Below are 25,357 nucleotides of genomic sequence, written 5' to 3'. Positions count from 1 at the left end.
TTCTTAGTGCAGTGCTTTAACCCACTGCGCCACCAGGGAGGGCCTAAATTATATTTTTTAAAGATTTATTTATTTATGCATACAGAACTGGGGACAGGCCAGAAGTGCAGGGGCAGTGAAAGGCTTCACCAGAGACAGAGTTGGGAGGAGCACAGGAAGAACAACTAAGTGAGCAGGTCAGGAGAGACCTGCCACGCCATGTGGTCATCTCGGGGGGCAAGGATCGAACTCATGCTGAAATGGCTTTAGCTTCTTAGTGCTGTGCTTTAACCCGCTGCACCACCAGGGAGGGCCCGATTTCATAAATTATTTTATTGCAGCAATGCTGCTTTATAATACATGTTTTAGGGGTAGACATTGATAAACCTTTAGATATGTTTCTACATCATACCTACCACAAAGCATTTGTTATCCTCTACCATAATCCACTGGCCACTGCCCCAACCCTTCTCCAGGTGTATCAGTTTCCTAGTCAACTTTCTAGGGTTTGTTTCAATTTAGTTTTGTCTGTTCTTTTGTTTTGCTTTATCTTCTACCTGTGAGTGAAATCATAACGTATTTTTCTTTTTCCTCTGATTTATTTCACTTGGCATAATCTTCAGTTCCATCTATGTTGTTTTAAATGACAATATTTCATCTTTTTTATAGCTGAGTAGTATTCTATTGTGTGTGTGGTTTAAAACAACACTAAACATTTATTTGCCTCAAAGACTCTTTGGATCAAACTTCAGGACTGGCTTAAGCATGTGTTTTACATGATTTTCATGAGGCTACTATCAAGATGTCAGTCATGCTTGAAACATATAAAGGCTCAAGGGGAACAGAGACTGACATCAAGTTGAGTCAGTCACATGACTGATAAGTTGATAAAGTCTTTTTTCCCTCTTAATTTTTAATTTAAAAAATTTGCATAAAAGAACCAAGGAGTGTGAGAGGATTCACAGAGACAGCGTGGGGAGCAGAACAAGCAGATCTATTGAAATCCATTGCTGAGGGGAGCACTGGGGAGAAATGAGAGGTCTTCTGTATCACATGGGTCACCTCCCAGGATGGGGATTGAACTCAGGCTGTTTTTTCTGGGTGGGCTGTCATGGTCCTAGCACTAAAACTTAACCCCTAGGCCACTAGTGACCTCGCTGGTGAAATACTGGTAGAAATCCTTGGTTTCTCATCTGAGTGAGTTGGGGGAAGAGGGAAAAATCCAAAAGTGAGCTGAGTGGAAATGCTGATGGGTTTTATGATCTAACTACAGGCTTCACACACCATCAACGTCACTTTGCATAGCCAGCATTCATGAGCATATAAATTAAACTCCAACATTGAAGGGCTGAGTGTCAAAATATGTACAGCTACAAGAATTATGCTTGAGATGTTCCTCTTGTTCATATCCATAGCTAGACATATTTTTGTGGATTTTATTAGGTATTTATCTCTTGGATTGTTCTATTCTTCTCCAACCTCACTGCTATAAAAATTAGCCAAACTATCCTTAGTTTTTTTCTTGACTAGGAGAATGGTTTTCAGGTGGTTATGAAGACAAATGTCAAGATAAGATCTATCACGTATGGTATGGAGGTAGCTGATACTGCCTCCTTTGTTTGTCTTTTAAAAATTTATTTATTTGTGCATACAGAACTGGGGTACAAGCCCCAGAGGCAGGGGCAGTGAGAGAATTTACCAGAGAGGGGAGTAGAACAGGCAGATCAACTAAGTACACTGCTGAGGGGAGCAGTGGGCAGGTCAGGAGAGGTCTACCAAGCCATGTGGGTCACCTCCGGGGCAGGGATTGGACTTATGCTAAAGTGGCTTTAGCTTCTTTTTTTTTAAAGATTAATTTATTTATTCATATAGAACTGGGGTGCAAGCCAGAGGTGTAGAGGGTGAGAGGATACACCAGAGACAGAGTGGGGAGCAGAACAGGCAGATCGACTAAGTACACTGTTGAGGCAAGCAGCGGGCGGGTCAGGAGAGGTCTGCCACGCCATGTGGATCTCCTCTGGGGCAGGCGGGAATCGAACTCATGCGCAAGTAGCTTTAGCTTCTTAGTGCTGTGCTTTAACCCACTACGCCACCAGGGAGGGCCTGCTTCCTTTGTTTTTAAGTCTTAATTTATTCTCTATTCTGGTCATACTAACATTCTATTAGTCTCTTGTACTCAGCACCATAGGTGCTAAGATATTTTCGTTTGTATCTGTCCATTTAGTCTTTTCCTGCCTGAATTTCTGGACTACTATTTGAATAACCCCTCCTACAAATTTCCACTAAGTTTACAAAAACTAAAAGACTTCTTTAGAATTATTGAAATCTTACTAGAATACCAAAACTGAAAGCAAATTATTGAATAGAAGATTCTATAACCCCAAATTGCCTTATATAGTCAATAAGTAGTTAAGTCTGAAAGATTGTGTGTCCTGGAAAAGAAGCTATTTATGAAACAAGAGTGAAAAAATGTGTCAGTTAAGACTGACACATATATATATTTTCAATATGATTTGGAAACACCCTTACTAATGTAGCTTCAATCACAAGCTGAATCCATGGTCTGGGAATAGTCAGTCAGATTGTTTATCTTTACCAATGCTTAATCTGTCCTAAGGCTTGTCTATATTTTTTCTGCTTAGGTTTCCTGAGATATTACTGTTAACCATCCAGGACACTTTGACATAAATATTCACAAAAAAGTTTCTTTTTTATTACCATTTAATTTGCCCCTTACAAAAAGAGTTATGGATTAAATGCAAAACTTAAACATTGGCAGAGCAAGTAGGCATTTTCCTAAGGACAAATGTAGACAGCCTTATTTGTTTTACTAAATTTATCTCAGAAAAACATGTGCCGTTTTAAGACTCCATTTTGTGTGGTAAAAGAATGTTTGGCTTGCCCAAGGCCAAACAACTACTGACTGTCAAAACTGCAACAAAACGTAAGCCTCCTGGCTTCCATCTGGGGCCTCAACCACTATACCAAGATGACTTCTGTGTAATTATCTTGTGCATCTAACACAAAATAGAAACTCAAGTCTAGTCTAATTAATTTTCAATGTTTCTGAAACTCTTAGTCTTTAAAATAAATAAGTCATTAAGAAGCTACAAATCAGTGAGTTAATTAGCTGTGTTATGGCCTTTTATTTGAAATAAGCTGATGCTAAAACTGTAAAGAAGTAAACATGTACCCATGAAAATAGATTATTTTTATAGAGGTTATAATAGAATTTCTTTTAGAAGTCATAACAAGTGCTATGAATGTCAAGCCCAGCATTTTGAAACTGGTTAGCAAAAATGGATGATTTTATATAAAAATAAATGTACTAAAACAATTTTTTTTTAAGATTAGGAATTGAGGAACATCAAGTAGCTATACTATCTAATCCTTTGTCATCTAGTTTTACTATTAAGTGGAGTTCTCTTCAACATATAAGTTCTTCATCTACAACCACAGTGTGTAATTAGTCACTGACAGCTAACAACAACTCACTAATAAGCACTAATTTATGTAAATCCTGAACGCAGCCAAACCTGCAACATCAGGCCTGGCTAGACAGGCACCCATACATTTCGGTTTATAACCCTTCAGTCTCACCATGAAATGATGATTTTTCAAATATTTACCTTTGCTGATTTGTTTCTCTTTTAAATTTCTATAACGTGATTTTTACTTATTTTGAAATACTAGTTCTATGACCTTCTCTGATTATATATTAGTATAATTGTTAATTAGAGGAAAGAAGAAGGAAAGACTGGAATTTCTCTGGTGTCACTCTAAGCAGGCTTATGGTTAGACAGAGAGAGTTGGAGTCTGTGTGTCACCTCTCCATCATTATAATTAGTTCATTTCAAAATATTTGTTCAGTTAGTAGTTATGGGTAGTTATGGATTACCTCCGAGGCTATTAAAACAAACATCTTTTTTTTTTTTTTTTTGCTTAGAGATCTTACAAAGTTGGAGGTATATATTGATTGATAAACTATTTTAAAAAATGAGAATTACAACAAATGTTACTAATGACAGATATTTACAAGTATTTTAGCAGGATTTGATAAAATCAGAGCATAGCTAAAACTTCCTTAGGAAATGATGCTTAAACCAGGATCAAATAGTTAAGTGGAAATTAATTATGTAAATAGTACTCCCGTGTGTATTCCAAACAAAGATTGGTGGTTAGTGAATGGCTGTATCAGAGGTGCTGAAGACATAAGGTCCGATGTGGTTGGGTTATGAATAAAATGACAAAGAAGGATCAACCAGATAGATATGAATTTTAAATGAAGAATCAAGAGTTAGCCAATATTTCCACATTGAGAACCGCAAAAATGGAGTTAGCATTAACCAAGCGTGGAAAGCACAGAGAACAAGTTTGTGTGGGAATATCTGGAGTTTGATTTGTGCTTGCACTTTATAGAGAGGTAGGTTGTTAACGGTCTGTGATTATTTTATTACAGTTTCAGAACCTGAGATGACGCTAAGATTTACTAAGTCATCTACATGTATGTTTTATTCTTACTCAAAATTTCTAATTCTTCACCTCTTAAAGCAATGCCCTCTATTCATGAATCCTGGAATATGATTTTTGTTTCCTAAATCCATAAAACTCTCTAACCTTGTTCCCCAGAATGTTAACCACTCAGCTACTACTGTGGAACTTATTATCACCCATGGATCATGGTGCATTTTTTTACTGTGTTTTAAACAATCCAATGCAAAGAATGTTTTTAATCTTATTTAGCTGTTTTCAGTAGAAAATTTAATCTGATTTAAAATATTGGAAATTTTTCTATCTGAATACCCTGGCAGAAAAACCTCTCTATATCTTAGCTCTTCTAGTAATACATGGTGATATCTAACTAGCAAAATTGTCCCGGGAATTAAATGACAAGATTATTTATCCTTGTTCAACAGGCAGCTATTATCTCTTTAGTCAGGTAAGTTAAAATAACCTATGACTCATCAAAATGCCGGTAGAATTGAGATCCCTTTAAAATGATAGCCATATTTTATAGGCACGTTGCTACAGTGGCCAGAATCAGATTTCAGGATCTCTGAATTTTTAGTTTTATTTCTGAGTGTGTAGAGGTATTCTAGACTAGTCCTTTTAGATTCTTCTGCATTGTCCTCCTTTTGAAATAATTAATGTGAAAAAATCAACATAAAGTCAGTTTCACTGCTAGTCTTCATAGCAAACAATATTTCTTTTTCGAAAGCAATTTGCTTTAGTGTGAAGCGTGATGTCCCAGTTTCTCCTTCGTTCTTACAAGGAAAAACAAAAAACATAAAGAAATCAGAAAAATTCTGATGGCTCCTATTTTGTGTTTCATTTTCAAACTGGGCCTGAAAGTAACCCATTCCTTGTCTTCCTACAATTCAGAAAGTTCCAAGTAATAACAGCTGTGAAAACATGCCTCATGACTTCCTGTAGCCTTGCAACCAGCAGAATTGGTTGGTGGAATGAGGGAAGACAGTAAACTGCATTTCTCCATCACACCTCAAACTTTCCCTGGAGTCTGGGCACCAACAGTTCCCCCCAGGCTACACTTCCTTCTGGAAGCATCAACTCAGAAACAGATGAGGTTTGTGGCCCAACACTTGTCTCAAACTTTCATTGTGTTCTCCAGCTACAACTTTCATATTTCCTCTCAATTTTAAGGTACATTTGGTAGGGATAAGGAGGTGGTGATAATTACATTAAAATTTACCATAAAGGCCTTCCCTGGTGGTGCAGCGGGTTAAAGCACAGCACTGAGAAGCTAAAGCCACTTCTGCATGAGTTCGATTCCCGCCTGCCCCGGAGGTGACCACATGGCGTGGCAGACCTCTCCTGACCCGCCCGCTGCTCCCCTCAGCAGTGTACTTCGTCGATCTGCCTGTTCTGCTCCCCACTCTGTCTCTGGTGAATCCTCTCACCATCTGCATCTCTGGCCTGTACCCCAATTCTATACGAATAAATAAATCTTTAAAAAAAATTTACCATAAAAATCTCTTTTTAGAGGTCATTTCTGCCCTACAAAAATGATTTTTTTTAAATTTTCTTGTTTCATTAAAGAGGAAGGGGGTGGGGGAGAAGAGGAAGGGATTTATCTATTGGATACATTTTGATGTTTCATTTCAATACCTGGGTGAATAAGTTTGTGTTCGTCTCTCTAAAATCAGTCTGAACTTTCAAGTAGCGTATCTTATAAGAAGGATGACTACAACATTTACATGAAATGAAAAATGTTAGTAGATGAAAATGTATACAAACCCACATACAATTTCTCAGAAAAGTTATGAAGTTGGTACTTGATAAGCATGGACAAGACAAGCTAAGGGACAGAGGTTTTCAAAAACTTTATATTTATATATTTATATATTTATATATTTATATATATACTGATCACAAGTAATTTGCTAACCTCAATGTAACATACACAGGATAGTTCTGTTGAAAGTATCTACAAGGGTTAAGCAAAAAAAATGTATAGATTTGATATACAGCAAAATTTCTTATCTACAATCCATTCTCAATTTATCTTAAAGTTTTCCCCACTGCTTTCTCCAACCTTAAGATTTAACAACTTAGAAAAGGTTTGAGTAATGTAGATTTTGACTATGTAAAAGTTAGAGGAATAGGCTAGGCTGGTCATAAGGCGCTTCATACTCTATCTATTACTGTGGAACTTTTAAATGCCTGCCAAGCTGGGAGGAAAGTTTGCTCATGTTCACAAGGTGTTTCAGTCTGAGATGTTACTTACTACAGGCACAGGAGAAATATCCCAAGCAAGAGTTGTAGATAACAGGAAGACTTGTCTGCACAACCTCCACCACTTCAGGAAAGTCAGGGAGAGACTAGACATGACTTTTCAATCACTCACTCAACAGAGTTTTGCCAAAAATAGCATCTTTTCAGTATAATGTATCTTTAGAAAAAAGAAATTGTCCATACGCAATTAGCTGACTCCTGTCTCACTGAAGGAAAAATAATTAATAATGAAAATTAAAATATTTCTATGCTCAGAATTTTCTCATTTTTAATAAGCATCATTTTGCATTTAGTGCAGAAACTGTTGTAAAACATGAAGACTTTTCTCATACAGGTAGGAAAATTGGAGCTAGTTAATAATTTTCTTCACAATATTCTCAATTCCCAGTCCCTAGTCTATATTTCTCAAAGGCTCTGCAAACCCCAGACAGATATGAGAATAATTCAAGTGATTTTCTGAACTGAAAGTTTTAAAGACTCCAACTTGTATTCCATGTACTTTACTCTTCTTAGAACAATGCTTTGTACCTAGTAAATTATATGAGTACTTAAAATACAGTATTCAATTTTTAAAGGACATTTAAGTGCATTTTGGCATGAGGAAGGATATTTTTGCAAAATAAAAATGCACTCTAATTTTCTTAGTAAAATCTTAGTTTAAGACATATTTATTTATTCTTTTTTAAAAATAACTCCTCTCTTTTCTAGCCTCAGTTGATTCCTGTCATATTTCTGTCACATATTCTTCTTAATTTATTGATCAAATACTGTTAATGAGTTTATGAAACTTTAAGTGCCACATGAAAATAACCATAAGTTAAACATATAGTAAAATGTGCTTTTGATTTTCAGTATTAAATGTAATATAACACTTTACTATAAACATCTATATAGCATTTCTTAGAGAAATTCCTTTTTTTTTTCTTACCAGATTTCCTGGTGTAAGATGAGGAGTCTCATTCTTGTGAATCTTTGACTGGGGTTATTATCATCTCTCCTAATCCTTGGTAGTGGCAAGAGGTGTTGTGTTTTCCTTCCTTCCTTCAGCTTATTCATTTACTAACTGAAGAAACGGTGAAAATATATGTCTTTAGTAGAAATTATTTCCGTAGCAGGTTGCTCATTTAAAAGATTGAACACTGAGAGTGTAGTTAGAACTTGAGAACAGATTTTACATTTCTTTTTGAAACCAGGCAGGGTGCCAGACTCTTTGGAAGGCAATAATAGCTTTAGATTAGTCGATGAATGAACTTCTACTTGTAAGATTCTTGAACACTATAAAATACATTTTTATATATCCTTAGCACTAGTGAATCAGTGTTATAATCTGTATATATGGTGGAAATAACTATTTTGGAAATAAAAGCATATTTCAAATGACTGTTTAGAAGAACTAAAGTCAGAATGAATTTTGAAAGGCATGATTAGTGTGGTGGCCCAATCCTATTTTTTGAAATAGGGTTGTATTTTTACAACCAAGATTGTAAAAAATATGAAGTATAAAATCTTAGAAAAGATCAGGAATTCTATGTTACTGAAATAATAAAAAATCTTGTTTCTGTTATTTGCTTAATCAAAAGGAACACTGGAGATTCTGTGAGCAGGCAGTGTTTTTTGCATGAGGGTTTGAAACCATCAACCTGGAATTTGCAATCACACACGTAGGGTATGTGTGTGTGTGTGTTTTCTGGCACAGGCCCGGATGACCTGGAGAGATGGTAATGAATCATGTTGCTTCCATTCAAGTCTGTGCATAAATAGAAGAAAGAAGTAGGGAGAACATGGAATCTTCATGATATTTAAAAGTCAAGTGTACAAATATCCGTTAGTAGTCAACATGACATTTGCTACAGAAAATTGTCTCTTGTGTAGATTCTCTATGTTGTCTTTCCATGGGTGCCCATGTCTGTCCCTGGGTGTTCCTCATGTCCTTTACCAACATGGTGACTTAATGCAGAAAATGCAAGTGACACACGTCATTAGCACAGCAGAACTGACCACTGCTTGAGAGATAGCTTGTTTCTGGAGGATGACTCTGTTCACACTCCCAGAAATACTCAACACTTCCCTCATGCTAGCTCAAATATCAAACTGTTACAATAGCCTGTTCAAGAAGATTACTTTGTATGAGAGGAAACATGTGACTTTAATTCAATTTCAATATTGTTTATAGAATGTAACATTTGAAAAAAAATAGGGCAATAAAACTATTTGGAAAGTGGTGTTATATGAATTAATGCAAGTAATTGTTAACATTAAAATTTAGCATCTATTTATTTAAAGAAATAAAACTAATTTTATTTCATTAAAATTATAAGTATATCTGAACATACCTGCAAAATATAGCTTAAAAAATATTTAACCAAATTTTCAAAATGCTCAATGAACACTTCCTCATGTTGATATTTAACACCTTCTCCCCTTTTCCCTTTCTCTATAGATAAGAGAATGTGGGGCCAGCAGAGAGAGAGAGGGCTCTTATAAATAAGATGATTCAATAGATAGATGATTGATAGATGATAGTTACATAATAAAACTATTGCTTTATTGCTAACACAAGAACACCATCATCAATAGAATATTTATTGAAGCTGCTGGTGTTAGTCATAGTTTCTGACTATTCATATGGGAAGACCCAAAAGGCAAAGTTGAATCCTTTGTTTTCAAAGAAAAGTTTTACCTTCATTATGAAAAAAAAAAAATGAATCCTACAGAATCTTCCTATGGGAAGTGATGCATGCATTGGGAGGACACACAGTGATAAAACACATCTGAAAAGTAGCCTGGGAGACATCCCCACTGGGGCAATATCAGCAAACTTAGTGGAGTACAAACCTTCATAATTTCTTCTCAAAGCTGTCAAAAACATGAGAACCAGCTTTACACAGAATCCTGGCAATTAATCATTTTCTTGTGGTAATCCGTGAGGTAATTTATTCAAATAAAACATCTGATTTGTGTTTTTATGACTTTCTGCTTTCTGGCTTGCTGCACAATCACGTTAAAAGTCAGCCAAAAAAAAAAAAAAATGCCAGCAGCTGATAGCCACAGTAAACAGCAGCCAAGCAGCTACTGCAGCAAACAGTGGAATTTGAGCTCCTGGAAAACCCTTTCCTGAGAGATCTATTTGATCTGCCTGGAGATTCTCTGGAAGTCTCCAAATACAAGATTGCTTTTATTTAACCTAAGTGGCAGTTAACCCTATGTGAAAAACCTTTTCCCTGAAGGTATTTGTCAAATATATTTAGAGGTAATTCTTCACAGATGCCTGAGGCAGTAGGTGACAGTGGGAATAAACAACAGACCAAACAAACAAACAAAAAAAAAAAAGAAAAGAAAAAGAAAAACAGTGAAGTTCCAGGAGGTCAGAAAAGACACTCATATCTCTAGGCAGCTAGAAGTCCACACATATACACAAGGCAGTAAGCACTCCCATGTTAGGGAGTGAATTGCATCCTCCCACAATTCTCACGCTGAAGCCCTAAATTCCAATATCTCAGGAGGCGACTTAAAAGAGAAATAATTCAGGTAATTGCAGGTCACCTGGGTGGACCCTATACTGATCGTGTCCTTTTAACAAGGGGGCTGGCATACAGACACAGAGGGAGGAAGGACCCTGTGAAGAACAGAGGGAAGATGGAAATTTACAACACAAGGAGGGAGCTCATCAGAAGAAACTAATCTTGCAATGACTTGATCTTAAACCTCTAACCTTCAGGATTATGAGAAAAGTAATTTCAGTTACTAGCCGTTGATCAAGGCAGTTCTAGAAAGTTGATACACCCACACGGTGTACATGATTTGGAAAGGCCTGAGAAGACCTGTAGTCCTCAAGTCTAGCTGATGTTGAGGACCTGTGCAAAGAGGAGTCAAGGCGTAGGCAAATTTACCAGCTGATGCCCTAACTCGATGTTGAAGGCATGACTTCATGAACACAGAACTCCAGATCGAGCTGCAAGATTTGTTGGTTTCAGGAATTTAAGATAATACCTGTGAGAGTACCAGCTGATGTCTAAATTAATTAAACAGTTATTTATTCCCATAATAATAATAATAATAATAATAATAATAATAATAAACAGATTTTACAAAATCATGCAAAAAACACCTAGGGAGAAAAAGGAGAGTGCAATTTATAAAGTGGTCACATTCTGTTATTCAAAATGTCCAGTTTTCAGTAGAAGTAATGAGACATTCAAAGAAACAAAAATATCAATAAAAAATCCTCCAGGAAGCAAAGACATTGGAATTACTAGACAAAGATTTTAAACAAGTTATATCCAATATATCCAAAGAGCTACATGCCCAAAGAAGTAAAAATAATGACATTAATATCTCAGTAAATACAAAAATGCAACTGAAATGTATCAATTATATATATATATATATATATATATGTATGTATGTATGTATATAGCTATAGCTATAGTATAATAATTCTGGGCTTGAAAAGTAGAGTAACCAATATGAAAAATGGCTGTATTTATTTCTTAGGGCTACCATAACAAATTGCCACAAATCAGGTAGTTTAAGGCAACAGAAATTTATTCTTTCACAGTTCTGGAGGTCAGAAGTCTGAAACCAACTCATTGGGTTCAAAACAAGGTATAAGCAGGACCATTCTCCACACAGGGGGTTTGGGGGAAAGCTCTTCCTTCCCCTTCCATCTTCTGTTGACAGATGGCTTGCCCTCGTGAAGGACACATCACTCTACTCTCTGCTTTCCTGGCACATAATGTGAGTTGGGCTAACCAGGATAAGATCTGATAATCTCCTTGATGCAGTGCAAAATGAGAGGGATTCTCCATTGAGCATAGATATCTGATATTTTTTAAAAGGTGAGGGACAGGGTGTTATTGGCTTAAATTCAGTAAATTGGTATACTTGTTGATAGGAAGATGTAATTTATTTTCTCATAGCTCAAATGATTTTTTAAAGGGAGATAAGAGAGTGGTTTGAAAGCAGCAGTGGGTAGCTATTAGAGCATCTATAATGACTTTCTATTCTATATTCTTGGACTATGGAAAATAAACAAATATTGCTTAAGAAAAAAAGGTAAAAGTTACTTAAACTCAGATGTGAAAGGATTTATTTGAAGAGGTAGTGGTTTATTTCTTCTTATTGATACATTAGAACAAACTTTCCAGAGATTGCAATAGCAGGGAGTTCAACTGCTCAGTAATAATCACAGATCAATGGATGTAAGTAATGTGGAAGCCACAGAGAGTGGAGCCGTTTCTGTTTATGGAGAATGCACACACACACAAAGGAGTGAGAAAAGTAACTTAGATCCCAGAGCTAGAAAGAACTCTAGAATAGGAGATAAGTTACGAATGATGGTAGTTGTGACACTATGCTTTCAAAATGATCATTCTCATGTTATCCTTGATAATGAATTTAAGACTGTGCTCATGAGTCACTGTGCCTATGTGTGTGATGGACAACTCTAGGGTGATAACTCTAAGGTCATTTTCACTTCCTATAAAAATTTGAGGAGGAATTCAGTAACCTGATCCTTCTGAAATCAGGTGACCACAAAGATTCAGCCTTCAAAAAGCTCCGAGTCAAGTGACAGAGCTGGGAGGATGTGCTGATTGACAGTGTCTAGGAAGTAACACCAGCTTGAATACTTCAGGTCCAAGCACCACACACACTCAGAAGGACTGCGTCATTTTCCTGAGCAAAACTCTGTGGATGGAAAAAGTCATTTGATCTTAGTAAGCAGGCTCAGGCCTTCTGTGGACCAACCCAGGGGGGTACAGTTACACTCACAGGCTTCTAAGATGAACAGCTGCATTAAAGAAAAATATTTGAATAAAAAAAATACAATGCCCTTCTACTTTTCCCAGAAACAGGTTCTCATTATACACTATCCAGGTGCACAGATGACATTTATGGTAATTTCTCAATTTTGATGCACAAATTTTAGATCTGAACAAAATGTACTGTCGATCAATAATAAAGTCGAAGCAGGATGAATTTTTAACAGTATGTTACTTATATGGGAAGCACTCCAATTTAAGAAAAGAACATTATTGTTGTTTTTATAATATACCAGACAGAAATTTTATTATTGTTAGGAAAAATTCACAAAAGCAGAAAGGTGATTTTTTTTTTCTTCATTAAAGGCAATGATATTTATATTTCGTAGTTGGACCTTTATATTTTCTTGTGCCTGGAACACTAAGGATAGTTTTAACTAAAAAAAAATGCAATCAGGAATAAAGTTGGAGAAAATACAAAATCTGAAAGCTTAATCGTTTGGAAGAAGCTTTTTTTCCAAAGTCAACACAAAATAACGGCTCATTGCACGTTTAGGTTGAGTTCATATGAACATTTATAAATATTGACTGTGTATAAATACCAAACTGATATTAGGATCTTATAAACCATACAGCCTACAAAACATTTCATTTGTGCTAGGCTTTTACTAATGTGACATTGATTTACTGCGCAGTACACGATGTAGCGGTCCAGGATCACATCCTGAACCGTGCATCAACCCACCTGGGCAGCCATCAGCGTCAGGGGCCCCTCCCACTTTGCGCTCCACCCACCCAGTCCATCATGGCGACCTCCCGTTCCATCTTGACGGCTTCAATTCTGCTGTCCGATTCCCAGTGTTTGTCTTGGTTTAGTTTCATCTGTTCCATAGTTTTGCTTGTCTGTCCCACTTGTGTGAGGTCATCCAGGATTTGTCCTCCTTTTTTGTTTTCAAAGGTATTTTGTTTAGTTTTTTTATTTCGTATGTATAGGTGACAAGACCTTTTTTTGTAAATTTTTTTTTTTTTCTGTTTGTAGTTTGGTTGCAACTAAGGAAACAGATAGTGCAAGATCTCGAAGTGCTCCCATGTCACCTTCTGACTTTCTGGATAAACTGATGGGGAGGACATCAGGTTATGATGCAAGAATCAGACCCAATTTTAAAGGTAACTTCTGCTTTCTACTGTCTATTACATGTGATTTCAGTATGACTAAACAGAATATATTTTTAAATTGATTTCACCCAAAATTCTAATGCTCATTTCCAGTAATCTTCCAAGTCGTCCAGTAATCTTTGTATTCGTCAAAGACATGTCTTGAAAGAAGAACTTTGTTTTCATGTTATAATGTGTCTTCATCTTTGAATAAATGAAGGTTTTTTGCCTTCTTTATAGTTGTACAGTTGTATCACTTAACATGATTCCTTTAAGGAAATTATGTGTGTGTTTGTGTGTGTGTGTGTGAATAACACATATTATGTGATATTAATATGGATATAATTTACCTATGTATTCTCATTAACTGATGGAAGCATCTTTATAGCTGCCAATAAGCCTTCCCATAATTTCAATCCTCCACAGAAGTACTCTCTGCATTCAGACTCAAACTGTTGTTGACTTTGTGTCCCGGAGAAGAGTCTTGATAACCAAAAACCACTAAATGTTTAAGAAATTATCTGACCTATCAAATGTTTCACCTGAATTGATAGGAAAGAGTGTAAGACCTACAACAAGGAATTCAAGTATCTGATATTTTCAGAACAAGTGTTGACTCTTTTTAAAAGAGATATACATTCTTCAACTCTAGCTGATAACACATCATCTCAGGACTGGGTAGCGTTGCCTTGGTTGGGGAGGTAGTGGAGTGACAGATATCTGAAGAGGTATGATCCTTTATTTCTAGTGTTACCTCAATATAAAAAAGTTATTAAAAAATGTAGAAAAATCAATTCTTACTTTGTCCCGTCCATAAAGGAACAAAGTAATTTTTTTTTTACTTTTTTCTCAATTGTGTGACTTTTCAAAATAACCTATGCAGTAAATATTAGAAAAACAAGTTCATGTTGCATTTGACTAAAAAGGATGATGCCAGTTAAAAGAATCATTTATTCTTACTTAATTCTATTGCTTATTATTTTCCAAGAGTAGAACATTGTCTTCTCCAAATTAAGCAATTCAGCACTGTCTTGATTTATCATTAATTTATTCTCTCTACCAGCAGACATTCTGGTCCCTTTTCAAAATATTTTTAAACATCCCTGCTTAGTTTTTCACAATTTCATATTCCTTAATTCTTCCCCCACCCTCTCCTTGTTAATCTCAGAAATCACATTTTATTACTTATTCATTTATTTATTCATTTATTAGTCACCAATTTTTTTATGATTTTTTAAAAAGATTTATTTATTTATGCATACAGAACTGGGGTACAAGCCTGAGGTGCAGGGGCCATGACAGGGTTCACCCGAAACAAGAGTGGGGAGCAGAACGGGAAGATCAACAAAAATACACTGCTGAAGGGAGCAGCACTGAGCGGGTCAGGAGAGGTCTGCCAAGCCATGTGGGTCACCTCCGGGGCCGGGGATCGAACTCACACTGAGGTGGCTGCAGCTCACTTGCAGTGCTGTGTCCTAACCTGCTGGGCCACCATGGAGGGCCGTTTTTATAAATTTTACTCTATCAAAGTGCCCACTATGGAAATGTCTCATCTGTGTCATTGTTTTATTACACATAATTCTCTCTAAATCCTCCCATTTCTCTATAAATGGCATGTTCTCCTTTCTTATTAATGAGTCACAGTCAGTGTGGCTCTAACACACCTTCTTCATCCACTCTTCCATCAATAGTCTGTCCGTTTGCTTCAATGACCTATAATAAGTAGTGTTCCAATATAGTAGAGCTTGTAAATTTTCATGTTGATGGTTTCTTGTTCTTTGGATAGATTCCCAAGAGTAGTATTTCTGCTTTGTATGGCATTTCCAGTTTTAGTTTTTTAAGGTAATTCTAGGTGTAAAAATATATGACACTAACTTAAATGATGTAGTCGTCTCTTTTTTATGGATAAATACTATAAAAAAAAATAAATCTAGAAAATAATTTACCTAGAATCCTAATCAGTCAATAGACAAGTGTTTCAAGATATAAAAGTCTTTGGGGGGAAATTTGTATGTTTGACTCCCAAGAATAATATATAAATTTTATAAGGAACAAATACAAGATCTTACTATCAATTCATAAAAAATAAATAAAAATGTTTAATCTTATTAGCAGCCAGCATAATTCAGAATTTAATAACGATGTTATAACATTTTCATTTTTCAATTGTCAGCATTTAAAGAACTAATACTAATTCTTTAATGAATATCAAATACATGATTATGAATTTTAATTCTGGAACACTAGCTTCAAATTGGTGAAAGTTTTCACATTAAAGTTTCTACATTAAAGAAGGTTTTATCTGTATGTAACCCATAGTACACAGTATTATTTTAAACATAAAATAGCATCACTGAAAGGTAGGTTTGATTTTGTTCTATTGCAAACTGCTGACTTAAAAGAATTCTCAGTATAAGCATTTTTCTATAACCAAGTTATGACAGTGTTTTTATTGTATGCCATTTTTCTAAAATAAGAACTTTAAAAATCTGATCTGTTTTGGACTGAACATTTTAAAGATGTTAATAAAATGCAGCACACCTAAGTGGACTCCACCATTCTCTTAAATTACTTTAAGTAGATATTGAATGTGCACACGGTATCTCTTCCACAAATATTATTTTAGCAAGGGTGAAATATAAATAGTAGCTATTCGTAAAAATAAATACTGACATAATTCTGTACTAATAGATAAATAAAAATATTTTGGCACTTGACACACTACCATTATTTTTCTTTTCCACAAATGAACCGACTCTCCAGAATAGTGATAGTTTATCTTACACCTTTTTGATAATCAGATTTCTCCAAGAAAGGCCCGGTGCTTTTAGAATATTTGAGCATGAAAGTAACTTTAAGTCCTATCTAATCTTTGTCCTGGTCAATTGATGCTTTCTTGAATTATTATAAAGTAACAATAGATAATCTAGCAGTCTGTTAATAAGAATTATCTTTCGTCTGCTAAAAAGAATGTCACCAAAGTTGTTAAACATTCACTAGAAATGATTTTTGCACAGATAATCATTTCGAATATTCTGTCTTAGGATGGAGACATAGTAAGTATAGAAACAGTCACTTCCATTTTGAAAAACAAACTTCATAGGCAGACAAACCATTCTTTTCCTGGAACTTGAAATCCTTGAAAATGCTTCCAGTTTCTGAAAAAGGAGAAATGGAAGAGGCAGAACAACAACCACAGAGCCATCAGTCCATGCATGAACTTGGGCACGAATGACCTGGAACTTCAGACAAGTTAAGACAGATCCAGTTGTCCCTCTAACCAGCAGTCTCTTGAATCCTTCTTCATATCCTGTTCTTCTTTTGCTTTTAGTTTTCAAGTTTTCTTTCCTTCCCCCTCTCTTTAGGATGATTTTAATTCTGCCCTGGTGTTTCAGTCTGGTTACCACCTCCTTGAATGAAATCCGGGTGCTGTTACTGTGTGCAGGGAAGGTGCTACTTTGAATGTTTAGCTCTTTTTCTTCTATGACAATAGTAAAAACCCTGTAACTAAACTTAGTAAAAACATAAATTGACCCAAAATATTTTAAGTGTGATCCTTTACCTCAACAGCCCTCACACATAGCTCTATAAATCTGAGACACTCCAAAATAAAGTTGGTTACGTCTGATGAGTCCTGACTGTTTTCTAGATCCCTTTCTACTAACTTTCTACCTATTGATTGTAAGATTCCTTTGTACTAACCAAACTGAATTTAATGTCTCCATTCTTGTATTCTGCCAAGTGATTGCTCTCATCTACCTGTGGGAACAATTATGTTTTTATATTGTTCATTTTTTTTGAGCACTAGTTGACTTACTTATGTTAGACATTCTCTTCAACTGAGGAAGGATTGAATCAATATGCATGAGTGCTGATATAGCTTCTCTTTGTGTGTGTGTGTGTGTGTGTGTGTAAGGAGGTAGTTTCTCTTCCTCCAAAGGAATTCTGCGGTCTGTCAGTGTGCCAGCCAGACCACTGGTCTAGGTGACAGAAGAATATCACAAAGGCTTTTATCTGGGGACTTCAGATGCCAGACTTCAGCTGGCTTTAGCTTTAACGTACTGTCAGGAAGCTTGTTTCACCCAGGGATCAAGAGTTATTTCTCTATTTTAATATGCTTTTTGCAAATAGAATATGACTACATTTTAGGGATCTGATGCATGGCATTTTGATGACCATTAATATTCTGTTTTATACTTGAAAGTTACTGAGTTGATCTTAAATGTTTGTCAGCATGGAAAAGAGAGTAATTACAGGAGATGACAGAGATGTTAGCTAATGCTGGGTAGCAATCATATTCCAGTATGTAAGTGTATCATATCAATCCATTGTGTGCTGAAAAGCTCACACAATGTTAACGGAATTATACCTCAATTAAACTGTGGGGAGGGAAACAATTAAAGAGTCTCCTCCTTAGTGTATTATTTCAGGCATTCCTGTGTGCTAGCCTTTCTGCCTAGAAAGATCTTGTCCCCTCATCCCCTGTGGCCTTTTCTGAATAGCTGCTCACTCTTTCTGACTCCCAAGACCTTGCTAAATCCTCTTTCTTGTGCTTTTACAACCCTCCATGCTTCCTTATCTGCACTGACTGTGGTAGCCGGTTATAAGTGTTACATTGCACAACTCATGATGGCAAGACAGTACATAACAGGGGAAATTCAGAATGATCAGGTTTGCAACCTGTACTGACTACCACGTGAAACCTTAATCTACCCGCGCCTCAGTTTTGGAATCTGCAAAAGTGGATTAGTGATAGACATTTGCCTCATAGAGCTGTGAGGATAAGAGAGTTTAGGTGAGTTTAGCACACTTGGAAGATGCTTAGAATGACACCTTGTACACAGAAAGAACGTTTAGATATTAACCAGATTTGAGGTCTCAGTTCTTAGCATTTCTAAGGCACCTGAGTATTGCATATTTGCCTGATGATATGAATCATCATCTTGATCTGCCAGTAGGTCTGGCTGTTGCTTGGTGAGGTGATGATTTCCCCAAGATCCTTTTTAATAAAGTCAGCATTGGGTCCTCCCTGCTGGTAGTTAAATCACAGCACTATCAAGCTATCAGCAGTCACTGCAGCACAAATTCAATCCCCAGCCAGGGAGCTGACACACATGGCACAGAAGACCTCTCCTGTCTCCCCACTACTCCCCTCAGCAGTGGGTTTCAGTACATCTGCCTGTTCTGCTCCTCACTCTGTCTCTGGTGAATCTTCTCACCCCTTGCACCTCTGGCCTGTACCCCAGTTCTGGATAAATAAATAAGAAAGTCAGTGTTGATTAACAGAGCTATATTATTTCCAATGACCTTAATAAACTATGTTTGCAGAAAGTTAAAATAATAATAATAATAATAATAAATTAAAGCTATTTCCACTCCTTCAATAATTCTTTTGTTCTTAAAGATTTATTTATTTATGCACACAGAACTGGGGTACAGGCCAGAGGTGCAGGGGCAGTGAGAGGACTCACCAGAGACAGAGTGGGGAGCAAAACAGGCAGATCTACTGAAATACTCTGCTGAGGGGAGCAGCAGGCAGGCCATGAGAGGTCTGTTGCACCATGTGGGTCACCTCCCTGGCCAGGGATCGAACTTGTGTGGTAGCAGCTGTTGATCGCTTCACAGAGCTGTTCTTTAACCTGTTGTGCCTTAACCCAGGACACTTCTGTTCTGTTGGGACATGGATGAGAAGCAGGGAGCTTTCTAGATGGACCTTGGTTACACCCCACCTTCTGTAAAGGGTGACTGTAAACATTAAGTTCCTTGGTTGTTGTTCACACTTTAGTTTCTCTTTCCACGCATCCTAACTTGCACTTATTTTAGACTTTGCTGTTTCATCTGTCAGCCATTCTCCTTGTTCTATGTCATTAAGTGAATTCTGACTTTCCTCCCATTCTCTGGAATGTATGTGATGGTTTATTTCATTTTTATTTGATAATAAATATTTATGGCCTCAGAGAGAAAGAAAATTAAGTTCAATTCCCCGTCTTGAAATGGAGGCTTCCAGGCATCATTTGAAAGTAGAAGTTAGTTTAACAGACAAAAAGCAATTGAATAACAAATAAAAGTACACCCACCAGCCAATATAATATTATTTCACCATACTGTTCTTCCAGTCACTGCCACATTTACTTCTTTTCATTGACCATATTCTTTGGGCCTTCTCAACAGGATCAAGGGTTCGTTTTATATTTATATCTATTTTTTTTTATTATAGCCTGAAACTTTCTTTTATCTAGTTCATTCATTTCCTTGGAATCTCTATGTTTTGATTCACATGACTGATATCATTTTGATAGTTGTCTTTCTCTTTTAGACTTATTTCACTATGCTTAATACCGACCGGATTATCTATGTTGTTGCAGAATGGTTTATTGCAATAATATTGCATAATGTGCACATTGCAATATTACAACATACAGTACGGCAGAATTTCATCTTTATTTTTGCCAGAGTGGTAACCCCTTTTTTATACAGACTACATTTATTCAGCCACTCATCTGCCTTCAGTGGGCTTTTGACAACCCTTATGTCTAATTTGGATTCATACATCAGTCATTCTGCCTCCAGATACAATTTTTTAAAATCTAGAGATAGCATTTTTTTTGTCTTCACAAAATATCCCTCCCAGTGGCATCTTTATATAATGCATGTCATATATATTCTACTGTAGACATTGGATTTCATCATAAAATCAAAAGACAGAATTTTGCTGAAATTTAATCTTTCAGTTAAAAATGGTGTAAATTTAATATATTATATGAAGCATTCCTGACAGTCATTTTTGTGATCACGTGAGCTGTTGTTTGTTCGCTTTAGATCTGCCTGGCAGGTAGTTTTCCCCAACATGCATCACAAGAATAGCATTCCAAGACGTTGCATTGTACTTTGCTGTTTTGCCTTCACCCATCTCTGAAATGAAAAGCCATGTTCTGTTTCTTTATGGGACATCTAAAAGGAACATAGTGCTGAAAACATCTGCAATTACTGCCATTTACTTTTCATGGCAACAATGGCTGAATGAAATGACAATTTAAAAGCCCCGTTTGCCATATGGATGCTATAGCAGTTATTTGCTCTGTGGCTAACCATAACAGTGTGTAAATGGGTGTAACAGCTTTTGCATTGGCAGAGACCTAGCAGATTGGGTAAGGGCTGCTACACAGGTGCTGTCTGTAATGGCAATGGGAGATTTAAAATCTTCACCAAGCTTCATGTTCTACATTTTTGAACCTATATACCAATAGTTAAGGTGGGAAGATTACTCTGAGATTGCTGGCTTGTTCTGAAATGGGTCTGAGACTAAAAGTATAGAAATCAGGGCTTCCTTTTCATTCTTTGTAATGTCTAAAGCATTAGCCCAGGTTAAGTCAGTTAGCAGCAAACAACAATAAGAAACACCAGCAACAACAGTAAACCTTAGGTTGTAAGTGGAATATTTGCTACCCAGATCTGCAATTTTATATTACTTCAAGTGTCTAACAATGCAACATCAATTGTGTGATGTGCAAAAGGAAAGGAGAAAATTACGACCAATACCTGGGGGTGAGGGAAAATCAACAGAAACTCCCTGAAGGGGCTTAGAAGTTGGACTTACTGACTCTGACATTCACTACCATGACAATAGCAGCATCAAAAAAAATCTAGGATCCGAAGAAGTTAATGACTGATATAATGGTCAGCATAAGGAGACCATCAGTTTCTGATTTGCAATCCAGATTACTCCATAGTATAATTGCTTTCAGTAATAAGCACCAAGCCTGTTGATGTTCAAATATACTTTTCTTTTTTTAAAAATGAATATGGAGGAGCATTGAAATATTTGAAAGTATTTTTGAACAATATCTAAATGCACTTATTTTTCCATCTTTTTTTTTTTCAGGCCCGCCAGTTAATGTCACGTGCAACATATTCATAAACAGTTTTGGTTCCATTGCAGAGACAACCATGGTAAGCATGTGTACTTTGTAACAAGTTCACAGTCAAGAAATTTCTTGACTGTCAACACAACATTAATGGTAGTTTTTCCACAAATGTTATCTAATTTAAAATCAAAATGAATGAGGTTTTAAAGATAAAAGCTGTAATTAACTTGCTACACATTGCAGGTAATGTTTCACTTGGAGGTGATATAATAGAGTAAATTTTACTGCAAAGAAGATTGAGTTTTTTTACTTTGGTAATTAAATATTAAGTCTCAAGGTAAAACTAAAACTAAAACTAGTTTTATTCGGGCCCTCTGTGGTGGCACAATGGGTTAGGACACAGCACAGCAAAGCTGGCAGCTGCCGCCACAGTGCAAGTTCAATCCCCGCCCCGGAGGTGACCCACATGGCACGGCAGACCTCTCCTGACCCGCCCACTGCTCCCCTCAGCAGTGTACTTCATCTATCTGCCTGCTCTGCTCCCCATGCTGTCTCTGGTGAAGCCTCTCACCGCCCCTGCACTTCTGGTCTGTACTGCAGTTCTGTATGTATAAATCAAATCTTAAAAAAAGTCATTTAAATAAATTAGTTCTATTCAATGCTCTTTAATAGCCAAATATATGCAAAGGAGTAAGTAATTTCATGTTTAATTATTTTGTATACTTATATGCATTTATAACGTTATCTGAAGTGTTCAATTTGATGACTTTTTTGCAGATGAACACATTTACTCAAACTTTCTAAACAGTGTGCACATTGTAGTATATGCCTTAACTTAAACATACTAAACAGAGACTTCATGGCTGTGTAACTAAGAACATTTTATATAATCAGGCTTTTAAAGGCAAAAATGACCATAGACCAAATTTACTCTGTTTGGAATGGCATAACTTTCTATGAAAATCATGTTGAATCTATTCTTTGATCTATAACTTTTACTGTCCATATTAACTGCAGTAAAATGCAAAGGTAGACACACAAAACACTCAATATCTGTAAAATTATCTAACAGGAAACACTTTTTTTTTAATTGAAGCAACATATGGTAGTTCCTAAATTACCTAGAATTATATTCCATTCCTAAATTTAGTAAGTATAATTTGCATTAATTTTCAAAATTGATTTTAGCTGAAATAGGATATGAAATACTTAATGATTTATTAGCTTCCAAAACCATTATTAAGAAAGTAAAGAATTATGCATACTTTACATGTCTCAAAGTCAGTTCATAGTGAATCTCAAAGATAAAATAATCAAATATGCAGAATACATGGTGGTAAAGTGGTGTGTGTGTGTTTAGAGGATCTATCTTCACAGAAAGAGACAAGTAAGGGACTGTTTTATTTCAGTGCTCTTATTCTCATGTTCATAGTCATCAGGCACTTAGCCTCTCTGTCATTCTATTCAAAATCAACCTAGAATAATTCAATAAAACCATCAGTGCATAAAGAAATGGACGCGCATATGTGGGCATTCTACATAATTATATTAACTATAGCACATAAGTTAACATGATATATGTGTCTTTGCGTGGACAGAGAAAATGCATTTAATTTGCTTGTATTATAAGCACAGTGTGGTTCTGATGAGATTCTGGTGCATAATCCTGTTTCAGAATTTGACATATTCTGGATTCTGGTAAGAATCTAGGTTATAGACTACCTTTGCATCTACTTGTTCCAAATCGTATTTAAAGATGAAGGAATCTGTGCTGGCTTATTTCTATTTTGAATTTCCAAACTGACTTCCCAAATTGCTTTTATAACACTGGCAACTTTCTCATCTGTTATTGCACAATCCTGAAACCAGGAAATATGCATATACTTTTTTTTCCAAGTTGTCATTTGGGAGGGTTTTTTTTTTTTTTTCCCCTTTCTTGGTAGAAGAACTGGAGTTTAAGCCAGAGGTACAGAGTAGGGTATGGCTTGAGAGGATTCAACAGAGATAATGTGGGGAGTAGAACAGGTGGATGTACTGAAATCTCTGCTGTGGGGAGCAGTTGGTGAAACAGGACAGGTCTGCTGTGCCATATGTGGGTTAGCTCCCTGGCCAGGAATCAAACTCAGGCCATAATGACAGCACTGAAACTTAACCCCTAGGCCACCAAGGAAGCCCTGATTGGTTCTTTATGGAGACCATTATAAGACGTAAGAGCTTTGGTGGTGGCTGTGGCCTGAAAGCATATTTATAGAATATGTATGTAACCTACAGCTCCTAAAACAAAGTCAATGTTGTAAGCCAACATTATCATAATTAACATGATTTAAAAAAAAACCATTAAGGACAAGAGAAATGCAATTTTTGTCTCATTTGAGATTATTACTTGATTCTTAAGAAAATGTCTCTCCTAGAGGTTCTGTTTCTTTTACCATGTTTTTAAAGTTCCACTGATTCAAATTTGAATATATTTTGTATTTACTTGTACCACACTGTTTTATTTAAATATTTGTGTGCATAATTCCAATAGAATAATTTCAAATTTCATTGTAGTTACTACACTCATCTATTCACAGTGTCTATTTGTATAATTCACTTCATGTAGTGCCAGTCTTTCTGGCTTGAGTACAATTGAATTATTCTGTGTTGTAGTCATCAACAGTTTTTAACAATGTAGGAAAGTGAAAGTTGGGGCATAATCTTGAATTATCATTTTCAGCAGAAACAACCTTTCTATCAAAGAATCCTACCTATATGGCAGGACAAACATCTAATTGTAGGTCATCTGGAATCTTCGTCATGAATCACCTACTGGTCATCCAGTTCCCTCTTCTCCCCTTCAAGCCTCAAGCCTGATTCCATTCCTTAGCTCAGGACTCCTACCCTCATTTCCCTCAGTGAAATCAGAATCCACAGATTCCCCAGACATATGCAATTAAAGGTTTACTTTCTTCTCACACTAAACTGCCCGATGTTAATTGTATTCCTGGGCTAGTTCAAGAGGGTGGAGGAGTAAGGGAAATTTCCTTCCTTCCCCACACCATCAGCAGAACCTCTTCTCTCTTTACCTCTGTGCCACCTTTTAAATTTGCGATGACAAAATTTGTTCATGATTATTATTATTTTTGAGAGTCAAAACTTAAGATCTCCACATCAAATGCCTCTCAATTCGCAATTAAGTATGCAAATCTGTGATGAGTTGTGGCAAGATTTATATGGCAGGAAGAAAGCATTTGTAAATTGTTTTCTCTTTGTTGTTTTCTGTACACTTATGTAGTCATTTGGGCGTGTTGATATACAGCAGAGATACAAAATGGAAATGTTAGCTCTTCCTATCTTCAGAGAACAGATGTCTCTCCATCTTGTTACACATATGTTAGAGTTAACAGAATCTCTCTACTCTGCACTGTCAGTCAATATTTACTCACTGCACCATTCATTGCTCTTCATCAGTGGCCAGAAATAATTTACTTTTATAAAACAAAACCCCCCAAAAGGTGCTTAAGTATAACTGTTTTCAGGTGCTTATCTACAGAGATGAAAGGCAGGACTGGGTGAGAGGCTCTGAAGACCTGCCAGGTTCATGAAAAATTGCTGGTCTGTACAGTTGTTCAATTTCCGATACAAATGACAGACTCACATTCCAGTTACAACAATCATCACGCTCAGGTAGAGGCTATTTGAATTATTGGACCTTTAGATTATCTAGAGAAATCTCAGCTTTATCAGTAAAAATTCATGGTGTCAGTTTATACAGTCTTAATGAAATGTCTTTAAAATGTTATACATTCTTTTTTTTATTTTTTTAATTATTACAAAAGTTTATTTTTACATCATTTTGCACAT

At 36.1% G+C, this 25,357-nt stretch overlaps 1 protein-coding gene across 2 annotated transcripts in view; it reads left to right on the top strand.

The window, feature by feature from the left end:
• Window positions 1-25,357, top strand: part of GLRA3 (glycine receptor, alpha 3) — a 113,859-nt gene that overhangs the window by 15,018 nt on the left and 73,484 nt on the right. For both annotated transcript variants that reach the window (XM_004682407.1, XM_004682406.1), the window contains exons 2-3: window positions 13,534-13,661; window positions 21,532-21,599. In XM_004682407.1, the coding sequence (XP_004682464.1) occupies window positions 13,534-13,661; window positions 21,532-21,599 (196 nt within the window). The remainder of the gene's footprint in view (window positions 1-13,533; window positions 13,662-21,531; window positions 21,600-25,357) is intronic.

This window comes from Condylura cristata, unplaced genomic scaffold (assembly GCF_000260355.1).
Source record: "Condylura cristata isolate star-nosed mole 26May11 unplaced genomic scaffold, ConCri1.0 scaffold00014, whole genome shotgun sequence".
Taxonomy (NCBI): domain Eukaryota; kingdom Metazoa; phylum Chordata; class Mammalia; order Eulipotyphla; family Talpidae; genus Condylura; species Condylura cristata.
This window is presented reverse-complemented; position numbering and strand designations above follow the sequence as displayed.